Raw genomic sequence first — 19,326 nt, forward strand, 5'->3', positions numbered from 1 at the left:
CTTTTGGACACTGGACACTTGTGGATTGTGTGCGGCCCACTGATATCTGAGCGCTATGTGACACGCTCGATGGCACAGCTGCCTGTGACCAAAGTGACGAGAGGATAATGGAGATTTTGAATCTCTGCGTACACTATTGGACAGTGGACACTTGTGGATTGTGTGCGGCCCACTGATATCTGAGCGCTATGTAACACGCTCGATGGCACAGCTGCCTGTGACCAAAGTGACGAGAGGATAATGGAGATTTTGAATCTCTGCGTACACTTTTGGACACTGGACACTTGTGGATTGTGTGCGGCCCACTGATATATGAGCGCTATGTGACACGCTCGATGGCACAGCTGCCTGTGACCAAAGTGACGAGAGGATAATGGAGATTTTGAATCTCTGCGTACACTTTTGGACACTGGACACTTGTGGATTGTGTGCGGCCCACTGATATCTGAGCGCTATGTGACACGCTCGATGGCACAGCTGCCTGTGACCAAAGTGACGAGAGGATAATGGAGATTTTGAATCTCTGCGTACACTTTTGGACACTGGACACTTGTGGATTGTGTGCGGCCCACTGATATCTGAGCGCTATGTGACACGCTCGATGGCACAGCTGCCTGTGACCAAAGTGACGAGAGGATAATGGAGATTTTGAATCTCTGCGTACACTTTTGGACACTGGACACTTGTAGATTGTGTGCGGCCCACTGATATCTGAGCGCTATGTGACACGCTCGATGGCACAGCTGCCTGTGACCAAAGTGACGAGAGGATAATGGAGATTTTGAATCTCTGCGTACACTTGTGGACAGTGGACACTTGTGGATTGTGTGCGGCCCACTGATATCTGAGCGCTATGTGACACGCTCGATGGCACAGCTGCCTGTGACCAAAGTGACGAGAGGATAATGGAGATTTTGAATCTCTGCGTACACTTGTGGACAGTGGACACTTGTGGATTGTGTGCGGCCCACTGATATCTGAGCGCTATGTGACACGCTCGATGGCACAGCTGCCTGTGACCAAAGTGACGAGAGGATAATGGAGATTTTGAATCTCTGCGTACACTTTTGGACACTGGACACTTGTGGATTGTGTGCGGCCCACTGATATCTGAGCGCTATGTGACACGCTCGATGGCACAGCTGCCTGTGACCAAAGTGACGAGAGGATAATGGAGATTTTGAATCTCTGCGTACACTTTTGGACACTGGACACTTGTGGATTGTGTGCGGCCCACTGATATCTGAGCGCTATGTGACACGCTCGATGGCACAGCTGCCTGTGACCAAAGTGACGAGAGGATAATGGAGATTTTGAATCTCTGCACACACTTGTGGACAGTGGACACTTGTGGATTGTGTGCGGCCCACTGATATCTGAGCGCTATGTGACACGCTCGATGGCACAGCTGCCTGTGACCAAAGTGACGAGAGGATAATGGAGATTTTGAATCTCTGCGTACACTTGTGGACAGTGGACACTTGTGGATTGTGTGCGGCCCACTGATATCTGAGCGCTATGTGACACGCTCGATGGCACAGCTGCCTGTGACCAAAGTGACGAGAGGATAATGGAGATTTTGAATCTCTGCGTACACTTGTGGACACTGGACACTTGTGGATTGTGTGCGGCCCACTGATATCTGAGCGCTATGTGACACGCTCGATGGCACAGCTGCCTGTGACCAAAGTGACGAGAGGATAATGGAGATTTTGAATCTCTGCGTACACTTTTGGACACTGGACACTTGTGGATTGTGTGCGGCCCACTGATATCTGAGCGCTATGTGACACACTCGATGGCACAGCTGCCTGTGACCAAAGTGACGAGAGGATAATGGAGATTTTGAATCTCTGCGTACACTTTTGGACACTGGACACTTGTGGATTGTGTGCGGCCCACTGATATCTGAGTGCTATGTGACACGCTCGATGGCACAGCTGCCTGTGACCAAAGTGACGAGAGGATAATGGAGATTGGATTGCTTTTAAAAAAGCAGTTTGCAGAGCAGTGGGTAAACAGCAATGCCAGCGTGTCAGGAAGCCTTAGAAGGCAGCCCAACAACCAACGCCACTGATACACCACTATATAGCCTCCCCTTGCACTGCACACACAGTGACTTGTGTGTTGTGCAGGCCAAATCGCTAGCAGCAGAAGCAGTTTTTTTGTCTTCTTCCCTGCCTAACGCTCTCCCTACAGAATCAGCAGCAACCTCTCCCTATACTAAGATCGGCAGAAGTAAGATGGCGGTCGGCGTGCACGCCCTTTTATACCCCCTGTGACGCCCACCAAAGCAAGCCAATCACTTGCATGCCCTTCTGAAAGATGGTGGTGACCCGTGCCTATGTCATCACGTTGCCCACAGTGTCCGTGGATCCTGATTGGCTGAAAAAGAGCGCAAAACAAACTTTTGAAACGCGACTTTGGCGCGTAAGTCGCTGACCTCGTGGCCGACCTCATCCTAGGGTCGGGTTTCGTTTCATGAAACCCGACTTTGCCAAAAGTCGGCGACTTTTGAATTTTTTCGACCCGTTTCGCTCAACTCTAATCTGCAGTAATCTACCTGGTAGGACTGTTGATCACTCACTCCCTCAACTGGACACACAGGGTATAGCCATGTTCTCTCTATGATCTACGCACACTTCTTAGGGTCTGTGCATACATCTTTTCCATGCAGGCTAACCCACCAAATTTATCAAGAGGAAGACAATTCTGGAAACTCTTGCATTTTTTTTTTCCTTAAGTGACTTTTTTTTCCATTTCCTGAATGATTTTTCTGTGTTTTTTTTACACCAGCAGTTTTTTTTTTAGCGTTTTTCAACCATTTTTATTAGTGTTTTCCAGACTTTTTTTGCTCCTCTGTTCAGTAATTAAGAAGCTACAAAATGCATACGGTGTCATCAGTGTTTTGCACTAATGTGTCATCCCTATGTCCGTTTTTACCAATGGATAAATACGATAAATGACAAAGCTTCTCCAATGTTAAGTTCGGACAATACACGGATGCCGTCTGTGCGCTGCACGTGATTTTGATTGACTTGTATTGGTGCTTTTCATCCGCGCTGCTGAAAAAAAGAAACCGCCATCCGCTCATCCACAGCTCAGGCTGACTGCAGGATGCACCTGTTATTATCTGGATTCACTGATGAAAGGACTACACTGCTTATTAACCCATGTGAACTCATGTAGCCGCGCCGTATAGACAAGTCGCTTGTTTTATCCATTTACTGGTATCCGATTGTAAAGCCATATACTTCAGATCAGGACAAGTACTGTTTATTGGGAGGAAATCACATCTCATCCTCCTATTAATATGCCGCTATGGAGATAGGAGCAGCTGCCGGGAAAGACAGGACAGCGCTAGACGAGAAATGGCCAACACTTCTTATTCTCTGTGCATGTGCCCATAAACATAGAGCCCAGTACAGACAATAGCACTTGTCCCTCCAAGACCATTGAATATGTGCTGCTCCAGAATTTATCCACATAGGTCCAAATAGTGTGGATTTTGCTGTAAAAATGGCGAAATTTGTCAGCATAAATTTGCACACGGCGGGTATGAAATCTGCAGTGTCACTCAAATTACTCTGTGGATTTTTTGCGCACCATGTGGATGACATTGCAAAGGTCACTGTATAGAGAAAAGTATTAGGCTGGTGTCACACTTGCGACTGTGATGCGAGAAACTGGCACAAGTCTCTCGCATCAACACCCGGCACTCGGACCGGAGCGTGCGGTTGCATGTATTTCTATGCAGCCGCATGCTCCGGTCCTGAGTGCAGGCAGCAGTGCCGGGTGTCGATGCGAGAGACTTGTGCCAATTTCTCGCATCACAGTCGCAAGTGTGACACCGGCCTTAGGATGCATGTCTTAATCCAAACAAAAATCAAATTTTTCATTCAGTCTCATTGCCCCAGGTGTATAATATCCGGCCCCCCGCCATGCTATCTTCCATTACGACTTTTGTGGCAAAATGGCTGGTGGTAAAGAGCTCATTGATGCCGGTACGGGTCTGTAATAGGAGCCACCTTGGTAACAAGTCTGTTTTTAACATTTCTCTCCTCCTAAATATCATCTATACGTGATATTATTGAGAAGTGGATGGAACCGCAGCGTGGTGGTTGGAAAAGTTACCAAAACTGCCAAATCTCCATCAGCATTAACATAAGCACAAAAATTGTGCACCAGGAGCCTCATGATGGGTTTCCGTAGATGAGCAGCTGCATGCAGCCCTTACATCACCAAGCGCAATGACAAGAGTCAGATGGAGTGGTGTAAAACCGCCACCACTGGACTCTGCAGTTAGGAAACATATTCCATGGTGTGTTGGATCACACTATCTGGCATCTGATGGATGAGTCTGGGTTCGGCAAATGCCAAGTGGTGAGTTTATAGCCTTCCCCGAAGAGTGAAAGATGTTGGGGCCACAAAGCGGGAACTAACTGTATATTAATGCCTATGTATGTAGAACAGGGTGACATGCAACCTCCTGTAGGCGGGATGTGCAGTGTCCCAATACTTCTGTCCTTACAGTCTATCTGCCCTATATGTTGACGTGCTGCAGACTGACATTACGACGCGCAGGTCAGTTTATGCTGCAGATGTCTCACGCTTTGCACTGATGATATTTGGTGAATTCTCTTACACAGTGCTGCTGCAGTAACACGCTGTGGATTGACCACATGGGAACATATTGGAATCCTCAGTGTTATTTTCACACGGAAAACTCAGACATTGTCTCTTTTGACATAAAGACAGCAGATGCGGGATCAGTTCTCTGTTATTCGTGAGAACTGGGTGTACCGAGATGCGGTCGGCAAACATAGCAATACTTTGACCAAAATAAGCAGCAAAGCCCTCGACTTCCATTATACAAACAGAGCGGTCCGGTGCGGCTTGGAGAGGGCCGAGCGTTTCACAATACAGTGTTTGTTCTTGTCTGTTTGTGTTTGGTGTGTCGTTACTGTGCAATATTCAGCCTAATGCAGGGTACAAAAAGTCTCTCTTACATTTTTTGTGTCCTAAATGCTGTCAGACACTTTTTGTAATGTAGAGCAGTTGTCGCTCCATCTGTTACGAAACTGCAACTTCCAACATGTTCTGACAGCTTCAGGCTATTGGTGCATGCTGTGTTAGTATTCATGGAGAGCGACAGGTTGAAGACTAGTGATGAGCAAATGTGCCGGGATAAGGTGTTATCTGAGCATGCTCGGGTGCTAACAGAGTGTCCTCGGCGTGCTCGAAAAATATGTTCGAGTCCCCACGGCTGCATGTCAGTCACGAGACATGCAGCTGTGGGGTCTCAGATAACACCTTATCCCGGCACATTCACTCATCACTATTGGAGACCAATGAGGATACGCAATTTTGGCCGGGATAATGCTTGCTACATGGCCATATAATGCATAATGGAATTGCATTGTGATCTATAGTGTACCACGACTGCGACAAGCAAGTCAGAAAAAGTCTGTGCCTGTCTAATTTTTTTTAACTTGCTTGCTTCGGCCGTTGTACCCCAATGGGTCACAATGTGACCCCATTCTCCGGCATTAAGCTGCGACGTACACAACAATCTTTGGCCGTGCGACCAAAGTCGACGTGTAGCCAAAGTCTTGAAATAATTTATAAAACATAGAAGATGGAGTGGTGGAAGACACAGGACGGTGTTCTCATTGTTGATCAGTGGTGGTAACTTCACCGATCAGCTTTTACCTTCTGCAGCCGGAAGTTCTCAGATGCAGACGGAACACCGCTCTGTCAAAACTATAGTGGCCACAGCTGGGAATTGAAGATCCACCCCCTTGGATTTGCAGTACTCGGCCACTATAGAAATGATGGAACCGCTGCATCACGGCTGAATTCAAGAACTTCCTGCAGGCACCGGTGGCAGCTGATCGGCGGAGGTGCCGGGTGTCGCAACCTCACTGAGTGTGAGGCTAGAAGGACTCCAAGGGTGAACACACAGGACCGCGACGACGAACCTACCCCCGGGCGAGCAGGCCAGGTGTACCACTCCCTATACAGGGAGCGTTTGGGGCAGGCCCGGAGGAGACTATCGCCGCGGAAGCTGATACCTTGGGGACAACTGGAGGAGTAGACGTCAGACACCGGGATGGAATGTAGACAGGACCGTCTGGAGGACACAGAAAGGACAGCTGCAGGACTAAATGGAGAGGAGGACCGGGGCACAGGAGCAGACAGGGTCAAACAGGAGAGGCACACACGAGAGGAGGCAGGAACGGACTGGACCGGCGGGCTCTGGAAGACAATACAAAGGCAGTGAGAGTTCAGCTAGAGAAGCAAGGCGGTATGCTAAAGCAAGGCTGGGTGCTAGGCAGGATTGGGTGGACCCTAGAGTCTGTCAAGGAATACCATAGACGATCAGGCAGCGATCAGGAGGGACATGAGTTTCGGGTCAGATCAGCAGGGTCATGGAGGCGGAGAGAAGGACCGGCTAGCCTGTGCTGAGACCTGGGGTGTGAGTTGCGCATGCACCCCGGGCAGAGCAGCCAGGCTGACCGCGGGGAAGGAGGCTGGAGTGCCAGCGGGTGCGTGCCTGCTGCAGGGGCGCGCTGGAACGGCGGGCGCCCGGAGGTCACGGGCAACGTGGAGCCAGAGAAGGAGGACGCGGCAGGAGCCGAGAGCTCGGTGGAGGCGGCGAGCGTGGGACCAGCAGGAGCGGGAGCGGTAAGTATGACAGTACCCCCCCTCGTACGCCTTCTCCTCTTAAGGCCGGAGAGGAACTTAGCTAAAATTTGAGGGGAATGAATGTTCTCCCGGGGCTCCCAAGATCTTTCCTCTGGGCCAAAACCCTTCCAGTCAATTAAGAAAAGGGTTTTACCTCTGGACCTTTTCATGGCAAGAATTTCCTTAACTTCAAAAACATCCTGTATGGAAACGGGGGCGGGGGCACGGCCAGCAGAAGCGTGGAACTGGTTGAGTACGACCGGTTTCAAGATGAACACATGGAACGAGTTAGGAATCCGTAGCGAAGCGGGGCGTTTTAACTTGTAGGCAACATCATTGATACGAGCTAAAATCTCAAAAGGACCGATGTACCGGGGACCCAGTTTATAAGAGGGAATTTTGAGACGGACAAATTTTGAGGATAGCCAAACTTTATCCCCAGGATGGTACAACGGAGAATCTAGGCGTCTTTTATCGGCATGTCTCTTGAATCTGTCACGTGCTCGTTCAAGTGCGTTTTGGTCTCCTGCCAGACCCTGGAGAACTCCTCGGTCAGAAGATCGGCCGCCGAAACACCCGAGGCCGGGAGTACCGGCAGAGGTACACCAGGATGTTGCCCGTAGACAATAAAGAAGGGTGATTTGGTGGAGGATTTGCTGGGATGATTGTTGTAAGCGAATTCAGCCCAAGGGAGCAAGCTGGACCAATCATTCTGGTGGGCGTTGGAAAAATGTCGGAGATACGTCACGAGAGTTTGGTTCGTACGCTCCGTTTGACCATTAGATTGAGGATGGTAAGCGGAGGAAAAGTCCAGCGTTACTTCCATCATCTTGCATAGGGCCCTCCAGAATCGCGAGGTAAACTGAACCCCTCTGTCCGAGACAATGTGCTTGGGGAAGCCATGGATCCGGAAGATATGAGATATGAAAATTCTCGCCAGCTCAAGAGCGGAAGGTAATCCGGGTAGAGGGGTGAAGTGGGCCATCTTGGAGAAGCGGTCCACGACCACAAAAATGACGGTGTGGCCCGAGGACTGAGGCAGATCCGTAATAAAGTCCATCGCAATATGTTGTCACGGGGCCGAGGGAACCGGAAGTGGATGCAAGAGACCGGAGGGTCGCTGCCGAGGAACCTTGTCCTTTGCACAAGGTGGGCAAGAGGTGATGAAACTTCGGACATCTTGAGGCAGGGGAGACCACCAATAAAAGCGAGAGATGAGGGAGAGCGTTTTCTTGAGACCGACGTGGCCTGCTAACTTGGTGGCATGACCCCACTGTAGAACTCGCCTCCTGTCGTTGTCTTGGACAAAAGTCTTACCGGGAGGTAAGGAAGTCAGGTTAATAGGAGCGACTACGATAAGCTTGCTAGGCTCCACTATGTGTGAAGGCTCCTCCTCGTTATCGGAGACCAGAAAGGATCGGGATAAGGCATCCGCTTTGAGGTTCTTATCACCAGGATGGAAATGGAGCTCAAAATCGAACCGGGTAAAGAATAGCGCCCATCTGGCCTGCCGGGGGTTAAGCCTTTGTGCAGACTGAATATATGCTAGATTCTTGTGGTCGGTGAAGATCTGGAGTGGGTGTACGGCTCCTTCCAGAAGATATCGCCACTCCTCCAAGGCTAGCTTAATGGCGAGCAGCTCTCTGTCTCCGATGGTATAGTTTCTCTCTGAAGGGGAGAACGTCTTAGAGAAAAAGCCGCAGGTGACCAACCGTCTGGAAGGAGATCTCTGAGAGAGAACCGCACCGGCTCCGGTGGCAGAGGCATCCACCTCGAGGGTGAATGGTTTGTTAGCCTCTGGACGGTGTAGCACGGGGGCTGTGGCAAAGGCTTGCCTCAAGGTTCGGAAGGCGTTCTCGGCCTCGGTAGACCAGTGGTGAGAATTGGCTCCCTTACGGATCAAAGCGGAGATTGGAGCGGTCAGAGCGGAAAAGTGTGGAATAAACTGCCGGTAATAGTTGGCAAATCCCAGGAACCGCTGGATTGCCTTGATTCCCTGGGGATGCGGCCAGTTGAGTACGGCGGTCACTTTTCCATGGTCCATGCACAAGCCAGAGTCGGAAATGATGTAACCCAAGAACGGCAGTGACGACTGTTCGAAGGCGCATTTTTCAAGCTTGGCATAGAGACGATGTTTTCTCAGACGAAGTAGGACTTGGCGTACATCTTTTCTGTGCGTAGACAGATCCGGGGAAAACACCAGGATGTCGTCCAAGTAAACCACCACGCAGACGTAGAGGAGGTCTCGGAATATGTCATTAACAAATTCTTGGAACACTGCGGGAGCATTGCACAAGCCAAAGGGCATAGCCAGGTACTCATAGTGGTAGTCACGAGTGTTGAAGGCGGTCTTCCATTCATCGCCAGAGCGGATCCGGACCAGATTGTAGGCCCCCCGGAGATCCAATTTCGTGAAGATCCGTGCACCCCGTAGACGGTCAAATAGCTCCGGAATGAGAGGAAGGGGGTATTTGTTCTTAATGGTGATATCGTTGAGACCTCTATAGTCTATACAGGGACGAAGGGACCCATCCTTCTTCTTGACAAAAAAGAACCCGACTCCCGCGGGTGAGGACGACTTGCGAATAAAGCCTTTGGCCAGATTTTCCTGGACGTATTCAGACATAGCCTGAGTCTCGGAAGGGGACAGCGGATAGATTCGACCACAAGGCGGCGTGGAACCGGAGACAAGGTCGATGGGGCAGTCATATGGACGATGTGGAGGCAGGGTCTCTGCTTCCTACTTGTCAAAGACGTCCAAAAAGGCCCAGTAGGCGGAAGGCAGCTTGGTTGACGTCAACCTAGAACGTGAGGAATTTTGCGGCTGTACGGTGAGCAGACACTTATTTTGACAAGGTTGGCCCCACCGCAGGATGTCTCCAGAAAGCCAGTCCAGGAAAAGTTTGTGTGTTCTTAGCCAGGGAAGGCCCAAAAGAATGGTATGGGATAAAGAAGGCAGCACGTAAAATACTATCTTCTCCCGGTGCAAGGCTCCGACCTGAAGTTCCACTTCTTCTGTGACCTGAGTAACGGACTCCCGGAGGGGTTGGCCGTCGACCGACGCAATCTGCCGAGGGGTCTCCAGGGATCTGACAGGAATCCGAAGTCTCCTAACCGCCTGAAGTTGGATAAAGTTACCAGCTGCCCCAGAATCAATATAGGCCCATTCAGAAAAACGCTTAGTACCTAGATGCAAAAGGACAGAAAGAGTCAAGGGTAGAGAGGAGTCACAATTACCTAGGGAGGCCTCTCTTACCTGTCGTAGAAGAGGCGTTTCCCGGACGTATGGGGCAGGAACGAAGAAAGTGAGATGCACTCCCACAATAGAAACAGAGCCCCTGTTCGACCCTTTCTCTCCGGCGCTCCTCCACCGGTTTGAGGCGATCCACTTGCATGGGTTCCGGTACCGGGACCGTGGAAGCTGACATTGGGCGAGAACGGGGTGGACTATGCGCAGTTGGTGGAGCGCGAGGAGGTCTTCTCTCTCTAGCGAGCTCTCGAGATCGCTCCTGAAAGCGTAGGTTGATGCGGGTGGCCAAAGAGATCAGATCCTCCAGAGAGGTGGGAGTATAACAACCCGCCAACTCATCCTTGATTCTACCAGAGAGACCCCGCCAAAAGGCTCCCACCAAGGCCTCATTGTTCCAGCCCAACTCTGAGGACAGGGTGCGAAACCGAATGGCGTACTGACCTCCCGAGAGCGTGCCCTGGTGAAGATTGAGCAGTGATTCTGTGGAAGAGGCCAGGCGGCCCGTCTCATCAAACACCTTACGAAAGGTGTTCAGGAAAGAGGAGAGTTGAGCGACTAAGGGGTCATCTCGTTCCCAGAGGGGGTTAACCCAAGCTAGAGCCTCTCCTTCTAAATGGGACACGATAAACGCCACCTTGGCTCGATTGGTGGGATACTGTTGTGGCAGCAACTCAAAGTGTAGCTGGCACTGATTTAAAAACCCTCTACATGTTTTGGGGTCGCCACTGTATCGCGGGGGTTTAGCCAAACGAGGAGATGGAAGCGGAACCGCAGGCTGTGCTGGGGCTGCGACCGCGGTCTGGAGGGCCAGCAGGCGGCTATCCACCGAGGCCATGTAATTCAGGATGTGAGCCTGAGTGTCGCGCTGCTGGGCAAGCTCCTGTTGGAGACCGGAGATCTGGGTGGCACTCCCTGGATCCGAGGCCTGCAACGACGAGAGGTGGGACTCCATGGTCTTGAGGAAAGACATGATCCTCGCCTGATTTTCCCGTAGGAACAAAAGTTCCTTCTGGGTCGGGGTCAGGGTACCAGCGAGGTCCATGTCCTGATTGTTCTGTGAGGCTGGAAGGACTCCAAGGGTGAACACACAGGACCACGACGACGAACCTACCCCCAGGCGAGCGGGCCAGGTGTACCACCCCCTATACAGGGAGCGTTTGGGGCAGGCCCGGAGGAGAATTCAGACAGGACCGTCCGGAGGACACAGGAAGGACAGCTGCAGGACTAAGTGGAGAGGAGGACCGGGGCACAGGAGCACACAGGGTCAGACAGGAGAGGCACACACGAGAGGAGGCAGGAACGGACTGGACCGGCAGGCTCTGGAAGACAATACAAAGGCGGTGAGAGTTCAGCTAGAGAAGCAAGGCGGTATGCTAAAGCAAGGCTGGGTGCTAGGCAGGATTAAGTGGACCCGAGAGTCTGTCATGGAATACCCTAGACGATCAGGCAGCGATCAGGAGGAGAGGCTGCCTTTTACAGGGACATGAGTTTCGGGTCAGATCAGCAGGGTCATGGAGGCGGAGAGAAGGACCGGCTAGCCTGTGCTGAGACCTGGGGTGTGAGTTGCGCATGCGCCCCGGGCAGAGCAGTCAGGCTGACTGCGGGGCAGGAGGCTGGAGTGCCGGCGGGCGCGCGCCTGCTTCAGGGGCGCGCTGGAATGGCGGGCACGCCCCGGAGGTCACGGGCAACGTGGAGCCAGAGAAGGAGGACGTGGCAGGAGCCGAGAGCGCGGTGGAGGCGGCGAGCGTGGGACCAGCGGGAGCGGTAAGTGTGACACCTGAGCATATAATGATGAGCTTTCCCTAAGAATAAAAAAAAAAAAGTAAAGGCCACCCCTTTAACACTGAGCGAAGCAAGGAGAAAGCAGAGAGAGATGTGTCTGGAGCTCTAATGGATTTCTATTTAGAAAGTTGTTTAACTTTGCATTTAGAAAGCAAATTAGCAATTACAAAAATAATCGTACGAAGGTGTACATAGCCTTTATTTGCTTTGTCCATGAAATTCTGTTACTGATCTGTTTACTTAGTAGAAAAGACACAATCGTGATACATAATTTGAATTTCACATACTAATCTTCTAGAATGTTTAACTAAATCTTCATTGAAATCCTGATCTGTATCCAAATTGTGTAACGTTAAATTGGCAAACCAGAAGACAGCGGCGGCAAATTAATAATGAAACTGGAATAACTAGAATGATAAATTGCATTCAGAACCATTAATTCTAACTTTGCCAAGTGCCGCCGGTCTGTACTTGTCTGGGGTGAGGGATGTGGTTTAATGGAGCAAGAATTCTATTAATTGCAATCAGAGAGGGCAAATAACAGAGGACGAAAAACACCCAGATCCCATTACTTAGCGGGTCTTATCAAGGCAGCAGCTTTCTGGTCTTAATATGTTATATGTACTATCCAAATTCTACAAACATTCAGAAATGTCAACATAGTGTGTAGAAATATCTTTACTTCTTTGTATCTCACTTGTGTCATTCATCCATATAGCTAGTGAAAATAGTAACAGAAGCCAAGGTCTATTGCGACAACTTCGCCTAAGCGGCAGGAGCCTAATGTATAATCGCTAGTGCAGAATGATGGAAATATCCCTAATGCCAAACACTTTGCATCTGCAAATAAACCTGCAATGCCCCAATCATCAATGCTCATACAATAAGAGTGCAAGCCATAATGCACATTGAATGCATTTCACTGCGCTATATAACCAATATAGGGGCTGCAGATCTTGCAGGAACGCTGCTGCCCCTCGTAATCCGGGTAACTGGCTGAATAGTCCCGAAGAAGCGTTGGAAAAGAAAAATGAAAGGGGTTTTCTGAGACTAAAATATTGATGACTTATCCCTGGTTGATCATCATTCCAGCAAGTGCTACATCCCCTTCATTCAACTGACCAGCCATGGAAAAGTCATTAATATTTTAGTCTTGGAAAACCCCTTTAATTTCTCTTTTTTTTTCTTCAGGACCATTCAGCCAGTTACCAGGATACTGATAATTACTGCTAAAAATGTGTACAGTGCACAAGCGGGTCGCCCAACACCTCTTAAATTAAAGGCGCAAACATTGGTTTTCCTTCTTTTCTTTCTAGATTTATAGTCCTTAATATCTGTAGCAGCCGCAGCCTGCAGGTCAATATTCATCAGTCAATAAATGGAGCAGAGAAAGTTACTGTGTAAAAACATCAGACGCTTCTTGATACATTATATGACCATAATATCCGTCTTGTGTTGAAGCCAGACTATCCTGCGGTTTTTAGGAACGCCGCAGTGACTAGCTGGGTCACCCCAGTAGGCTACAGAATAATTCAATCATATGCTTCATTTACTATTAAAAGGACAGGCACATCGGATTTGGAAAAAAAAAAAATTATATTGATAAATGACGGTATAAATACTTTTACATATACATACATGTGAGTATAGAAAGGATCTTACAAAGATAAATACATTAATAAGTGATGAAGCATAAATAAATATTGTCTTTATTAGTGCTGCTCGTTTGCATCTCATTAATTAAAGGGGGTTACACACTACACCCATGGAATAACATAAGACTGATTTTCTTAGTGCTTTCAGATTTCAAGATACAAACTGCAAACATTATTAAATAGATATCTTATACCTGATGAGGCTGGTCTACTTGACAATTCATGTCAGAATGAAGATTGAACTCAATATTTACCCACCTAGCCTGATTAACCTCAGTGTCCTTCCTCCCTCCTGCTGCTGAGATCTCACACTACTCAGTACAAGCTGCAGCTGTCAGTCAGGCTGGGTGTGCGGAGGCTTATTACACTTGGAATCTTAATCTTTTTCATTCTAGAGATGGAATTATAAAATGTTCATTTTAATATCAGAATTATACAGTCGTTGTGACAGATCTTCAAAGTAAGTACACTAGCCTCATCAGATCTTAAAAAAAAAAATCTGTTTAGTGATGTATGCATTAAGTGTTGGGAATCTGGTGATATATCAGCTTTAAAGAGAACTTATCAGTTCTAAGAAAACAAAAAATTATTGGGAGTTTTCACTAATATATGTCATTAGCATGTTACATCACTTCCCTCATTATTACAGGGATGCAAATCTTACTTGTATTTTATCAGATCTTGGACATTGTCTTTTCTGGGAGATATCAAATGTGAGAGGGAAGGAGTTGATTTGATTCAACATCATAACTGTTAGGGTATGTGTCCACGGATTGGACGCTGCATACAGCCGCAGGGTCCAGATGTTACAGCATAATGGAGGGGACTTTATGAAATCCCATCTCCACTATGCATGCAAATACGCAGGTGGCAGACCCGCGTATACACACACATGCGGTGAGTCTTTATAGATCTTGCGGAGATGCTCACCGCACGTACAACAGGGGGCAGCGCTTTGAGTGGAGCGGGTATTCGCTGCGTCCAAAATGCAGCATTTCCAGAATGTGGACACATACCCTAAGAAGGAAGGAGCTGTTCTGATAAAATATCATACCTTGTGCTCAGATCTGGATAGAATTCAGGGTGAACAGATGACTGCCTGCTTTGCCATTTGGTCGATCAATGGTTCATAGAATACAAAGAGGGAATTGATTCACATATTTTTCTTATTAATTCATCAAAAGCAAAAAATGTGACTTAACACATAAATCAGATGAAAATTTTTCCTCACCTCTCGCCAAGTGTCTGAACTTTACTACATATAGTTTATTGTTACTTATCAGCTATGTATTAAGATGTCCCTATGTATTATGCAGGCATATAAAGCAGGAGATACAGCTGTTTTTAAAGGGTTCATTGGCAAAAGGAGGACATAACTGCAAATAAAGGGTTATTCGCCAAGAGGAGAACATCCTTGTATCTAAAGGATTAATCGCCAAGAGGAGAAAATGGCTGTATCTAAAGGATTAATAGTCAAGAAGAGACCATAGCTGTATCTAAAGGATTAATAGTGTAGAGAACAAAGCTGTATCTAAAAGATTAATCGTCTAGAGGAGAACATAGCTGTATCTAAAGGATTAATCGTCAAGAGGACAACATAGCTGCATCTAAAGGATTAATCGTCAAGAGGAGAACTTAGCTTCATCTAATGGATTAATCTTCAAGAGGAGAACATAGCTGTGACTAAAGGATTAATCATTAAGAAGAGGACAAAACTGTTTTTAAATGCTTAAATGGTTAAGGAAACATCTGCCTGTAAAGGCTTATTCTGAGGTTCTCCCTACATATGCACAAAGTCAGCAACCTCTCCTCCTTCTTTCGCTTCTTCATTATACACAGGAATCCATGTTCCGTTATTTCTTATACATTAATATTCAGAATAAAGTGAGACAGTAGAAACCCCTACATATATTGGTATCTCGCAGAAAAAGGAAGTCTAACACAGCTGTTAAAATAGTGAGACAGTGAAGAGCCTGACTTCTGCCAACTCCAGTCCTCCCTTCCTAAAAAGCCACAGCTTTCATCACTAAGTTAGATAAGATTTTTTTAAAAAATTTCTGAAACATATATATTTGAGTAACGTCTTATATCTTAACTGTTTGGGTTTTTTTTTAGGTTAGCTTGCCTGGAGATGTTACGTCCTGTTTAAGCTTCTTTTACATTTACCGTTTTTTTGCAGCCTGTTTTTGCAGCCCGTATCGCTGCAATTTTCACCGTCTGCTGCAATAACAGATCGCAAAAAATTTGTGGATCGCCATTTTTCATGTTTCCAATACTATGGAAGAAGTATTGGAAAAAAATGTCGATCCGCAAAACCAGAAGTGACGGTGCACCGCAAAAACAAACTTTCGTTTGTTTTTGCGGCCCCATTGATTTTCAATGGGGGCTGTGTCCGTAAGCCGTGAAAAAGATCGAGCAGGCTCGATCTTTTTTCACGGCCGCAAATACGGCCCTCACGGCCATACGGCGCTCCCACTAATTTTTGCAGGGCCGATTTTGCAGCCCCATAGAAATCTATCGGGGCCACAAAAATGGCCAGCAAAAACACGGTAAATGTAAAAGAAGCCTTAAGTTCAAAGTTGTGGTTAACTGTCTCAGATCTGTGATGAAAAACAAAATGCATGGGCTAAAGGTACAAAATTAATTCTACAGCATAGTGTACAATAATAGACGCAAAAGTAAGGTTGAGATACTGATTTTACACAAAGACCAAAAAAAGTGTAGCTCCTGCTAGGATGTCGTGGTCGACCATTCCAATTCTTTTATGTACTAACACTCATCTGAAAAAAAAGAAAGTCTTGCCAGCATCCAACAAATGATAATTGGCACAAGAACATACATACCATGTATCACCCAACCGGACAAAGACCATTGGATGGGTCAGTATGGCGTTTCTGTGTTTTAGTGCCAATAAGAGAAATTTTGTTGGATGCTGGTGAAACTTCCCATTTTGAAACCTCCAAAAAACATAGCTTTTTCTAAAATGTAAATTTTATTGTGCAGGATTTAACCTAAGGTAGGTAAAAACATATGAAAGACGAAAAGTGTCCATAAGCTCAAAACAGAGTTAGACCTCCTTTACACGTCCTGGTGATTCTGTTACTGTGAAAACCAGTACCGGTGAGATCCGTGGTTTGTGTCTGTGTGTACATATGTGACATCCGTGTGCTGTCCGTGTGACACTTGGGAAAACCTGACATGTGCGCACCACCATTGAATACAGCCGCATACGGTCATAAAAAAAACGGACGTGTGAAGAAGGCCTTAAGGCAAGTCGTCTGAGTCTGCCAACATTTGAGTTGATATGAAGTTATAGCCATGTCTTCATTGTGAATGTTGGACTAGTGAATTGGGCAGCAGCATGAGGGAATTGAGGGTAAAAGAGTGAATCTAACGTGTTTGGGCACTATTAAGTGATCTCAATATCAAAATTAAAAAAATCAAAATGTCATAATCTACTCACTTGTCTAATATACTTTAATTAAAAAGTCTCTACCGTTCCCTGACTTCTCTATTTTAACTGTTTTTTTTGTTGTTTATTTTTTTACTACTTTCTCATTGATGACACTCCTTTCGAGAATCACTGGGATAGTCAAATGAGTCGTCATCAATGGTTTAGGCTATGATCACTGCCACAGCCTCTGCCCCAACCCTGAAACGAAGTGTAATCAGTGACATTCATTTCAAGGGGCTGGGCTAGTCCCTGCCCTATTGAGCATGCGGCAGTTGTCAATTCTGACGTATGTGATTAATAGATTGTTTTAACTGTGCAATACGCACATTGGCAGTGCGCTCACTCACTTTTTCTGATAAGTGACAAGCCAGCAAGAGAGCGCAATGTCAGCAGAAACTTTGAGGGGAATCGCTGGTCTCTGCTTTTCCTGCACGTCAGGTAATCTTTTTACAACCCTCACTGACAGTGCGCTCTCTTGCTGGCTTGTCACTTCCGATCAGAGCCAGCGAGCGAGCGCACTGTCATTTTGCACATAACTCAGTGACAAGAATCTACAGAGGATATGTCAGAACTGACAACCGATACCTCTGTCCCTTGATGACGACTCGTTTGACTATCACTGCATGCACTGGGATTCTCAAACCAAGTGTCGTCAAAGAAGAAGTAGTAAAAAAAAAAAAATCAAACAGTTATATAGAGAGGGAGCGTTAGAGACTTTTTAGTTAAAGTACAATAGAAGAGAGATTAGATTACAACATTAAATAAATAGGTATTTAGGGTTAAAATACATTTTTGTGTCGGATCATCCCATTAAGAAAGTCTTAGCAAATTTTCTCCATTGTGACATGAATAGTTTTATATGAATATTTTACTGTCAGGATAACCTATTTGGGGACAATCTGAAGGCCATCCCCATTTGTTGATGCACGTGTGTTGATTCCTTTTCTTCTCAATGTTGTTCTTCTAGGTTGTAAAAATGTATTTAGGATATTTTGATACTTTATGGTTATTGTGTGCAGAAAGCTGATATTAGGCACTTTTAAAGGTAACACAGTGAAGTTCTCATATTTGTTAATAGATGACTTATCCACATTGTTGTAAAATATTGAACAAATTATCCACATTGTTGCAAAATATTTAAGAATGGATTCCTTTTCCAGATTGTTTGACATTGTCTTTACTTTTGCGGGCGGATCCTAAGGACACTCTGCAGTAAGTCCACCTTATATACATCAGCCGAATAGGACGCCATTCTGACAGCACATATATCATGGAGATGGCCATGATATTTAGTGGCTGTTATTCCCCAGTGGATATTTTGTGTTTACCAGCATGGTGTCAAACACCGACACAGAGTCTGGTTCTGCATAGTAAACCATAGAAACTTTACTTTCTCTGTTTGCCGGGTGACTGTCAGCTTCTTGGCTTGTCACACCTGCCAGGAAAAAAAATAAAGAACATTAAGCTACAAATGTTGACAATATAGTGCCTTCTTCCCCCTCTATATAAAGTATTTCCTTAGCTATATTGATAAGCTATTACAGAGACTTAGCTCCTTCCCTGTAGCATAAGAATTTTTTTTAAAAATCTGGTATGTTTATTAATTTTAAATCATTTCATGGAAAGAAAAAACAGGATATGCAAATCAGAACATTTGAACTCCAAATTCAACCCAGCATAATAATTTTTAATATTTTTTGGCTTCCATGTGTACACCATTGGTGCTGTGGCTAATCTGTTTAATTGGGGGCAGTTATGAACAGAATTAGCCTCCTTCCCCTTCTGGCATCTGACCATATAGTGCCTTCTCCCTCCCCTGCAAAAAGCATTTCCTTAGCTATACTGATGAGCTACTGCACAGACTTTGCGTCTTCCCAGAAGCATACGAATCTGTAATATTTTTTGCTTCCATAGGTCCCCAGTTGGTGCTGTACTGTAGTTAATCTGTGCAATTAGAGGCAGCTATGAACAGAATTAGACTCCTTTCCATTCTGGCATGTGACAATATAGTGCCTTCTTCCTCCCCTGTACAAAGAATTTCCTTAGCTATACTGATAAGCTACTGCAGAGCCTTTGCTCCTTCTCTCCAGCATAAGATTTTTTTTCAATTAGGTAAATTTTTATTAATTTTAAATCATTTTACAGAAAGAAAAAAAAAGTCAGGATATGCAAATCAGAACATTTGAACCCCAACTCAAACCAGCAGAAGAATTTTTAATATTTTTTTCTTCCACGTGGTACTGTGGTTAATCTGTCCAACTGTGTCAGCTATGAACATAATTACCCTCCTTCATCTTCTGGCATCTGAGAATATAGTGCCTTTTTCCTTCCTTGTACAAAGCATTTCCTTAGCTATACTGATAAACTACTACAGAGACTTTGCTCCTTCCCTGTAGCATAAAAATTTTTAATACTTTTTGCTTCCATGTGTCCCTTATTGGTGCTGTGGCCAAATCTGTCCGATTGGGGACAGTTATGAATAGAATTAGCCTCCTTCC

The 19,326-nt window shown here is 46.4% G+C and overlaps 2 protein-coding genes and 1 long non-coding RNA gene across 4 annotated transcripts in view; 1 reads left to right on the forward strand and 2 right to left on the reverse strand.

The window, feature by feature from the left end:
* TRPT1 (tRNA phosphotransferase 1) overlaps window positions 1–6,236 on the reverse strand; it is a 53,249-nt gene extending 47,013 nt beyond the window's left edge. The window contains exon 1 of the mRNA XM_073554589.1: window positions 6,075–6,236. The gene's annotated coding sequence lies outside the window, so the exon portion shown is untranslated. The remainder of the gene's footprint in view (window positions 1–6,074) is intronic.
* A 5,192-nt stretch (window positions 6,237–11,428) lies between these two features.
* Window positions 11,429–19,326, forward strand: part of LOC141058358 (uncharacterized) — a 69,111-nt gene continuing 61,213 nt past the window's right edge. Inside the window, exon 1 of the long non-coding RNA XR_012222149.1 lies at window positions 11,429–11,701. This is a non-coding gene — a long non-coding RNA (uncharacterized lncRNA). The remainder of the gene's footprint in view (window positions 11,702–19,326) is intronic.
* LOC141058356 (vascular endothelial growth factor A-like) overlaps window positions 13,406–19,326 on the reverse strand; it is a 52,117-nt gene continuing 46,196 nt past the window's right edge. For both annotated transcript variants that reach the window (XM_073554596.1, XM_073554595.1), the window contains exon 9: window positions 13,406–18,263. In XM_073554596.1, the coding sequence (XP_073410697.1) occupies window positions 18,242–18,263 (22 nt within the window). In that variant the 3' untranslated portion in view covers window positions 13,406–18,241. The remainder of the gene's footprint in view (window positions 18,264–19,326) is intronic.

The sequence above is a fragment of the Dendrobates tinctorius genome, unplaced genomic scaffold, assembly GCF_039654945.1.
Source record: "Dendrobates tinctorius isolate UK_male_01 unplaced genomic scaffold, ASM3965494v1 ptg000211l, whole genome shotgun sequence".
Taxonomy (NCBI): domain Eukaryota; kingdom Metazoa; phylum Chordata; class Amphibia; order Anura; family Dendrobatidae; genus Dendrobates; species Dendrobates tinctorius.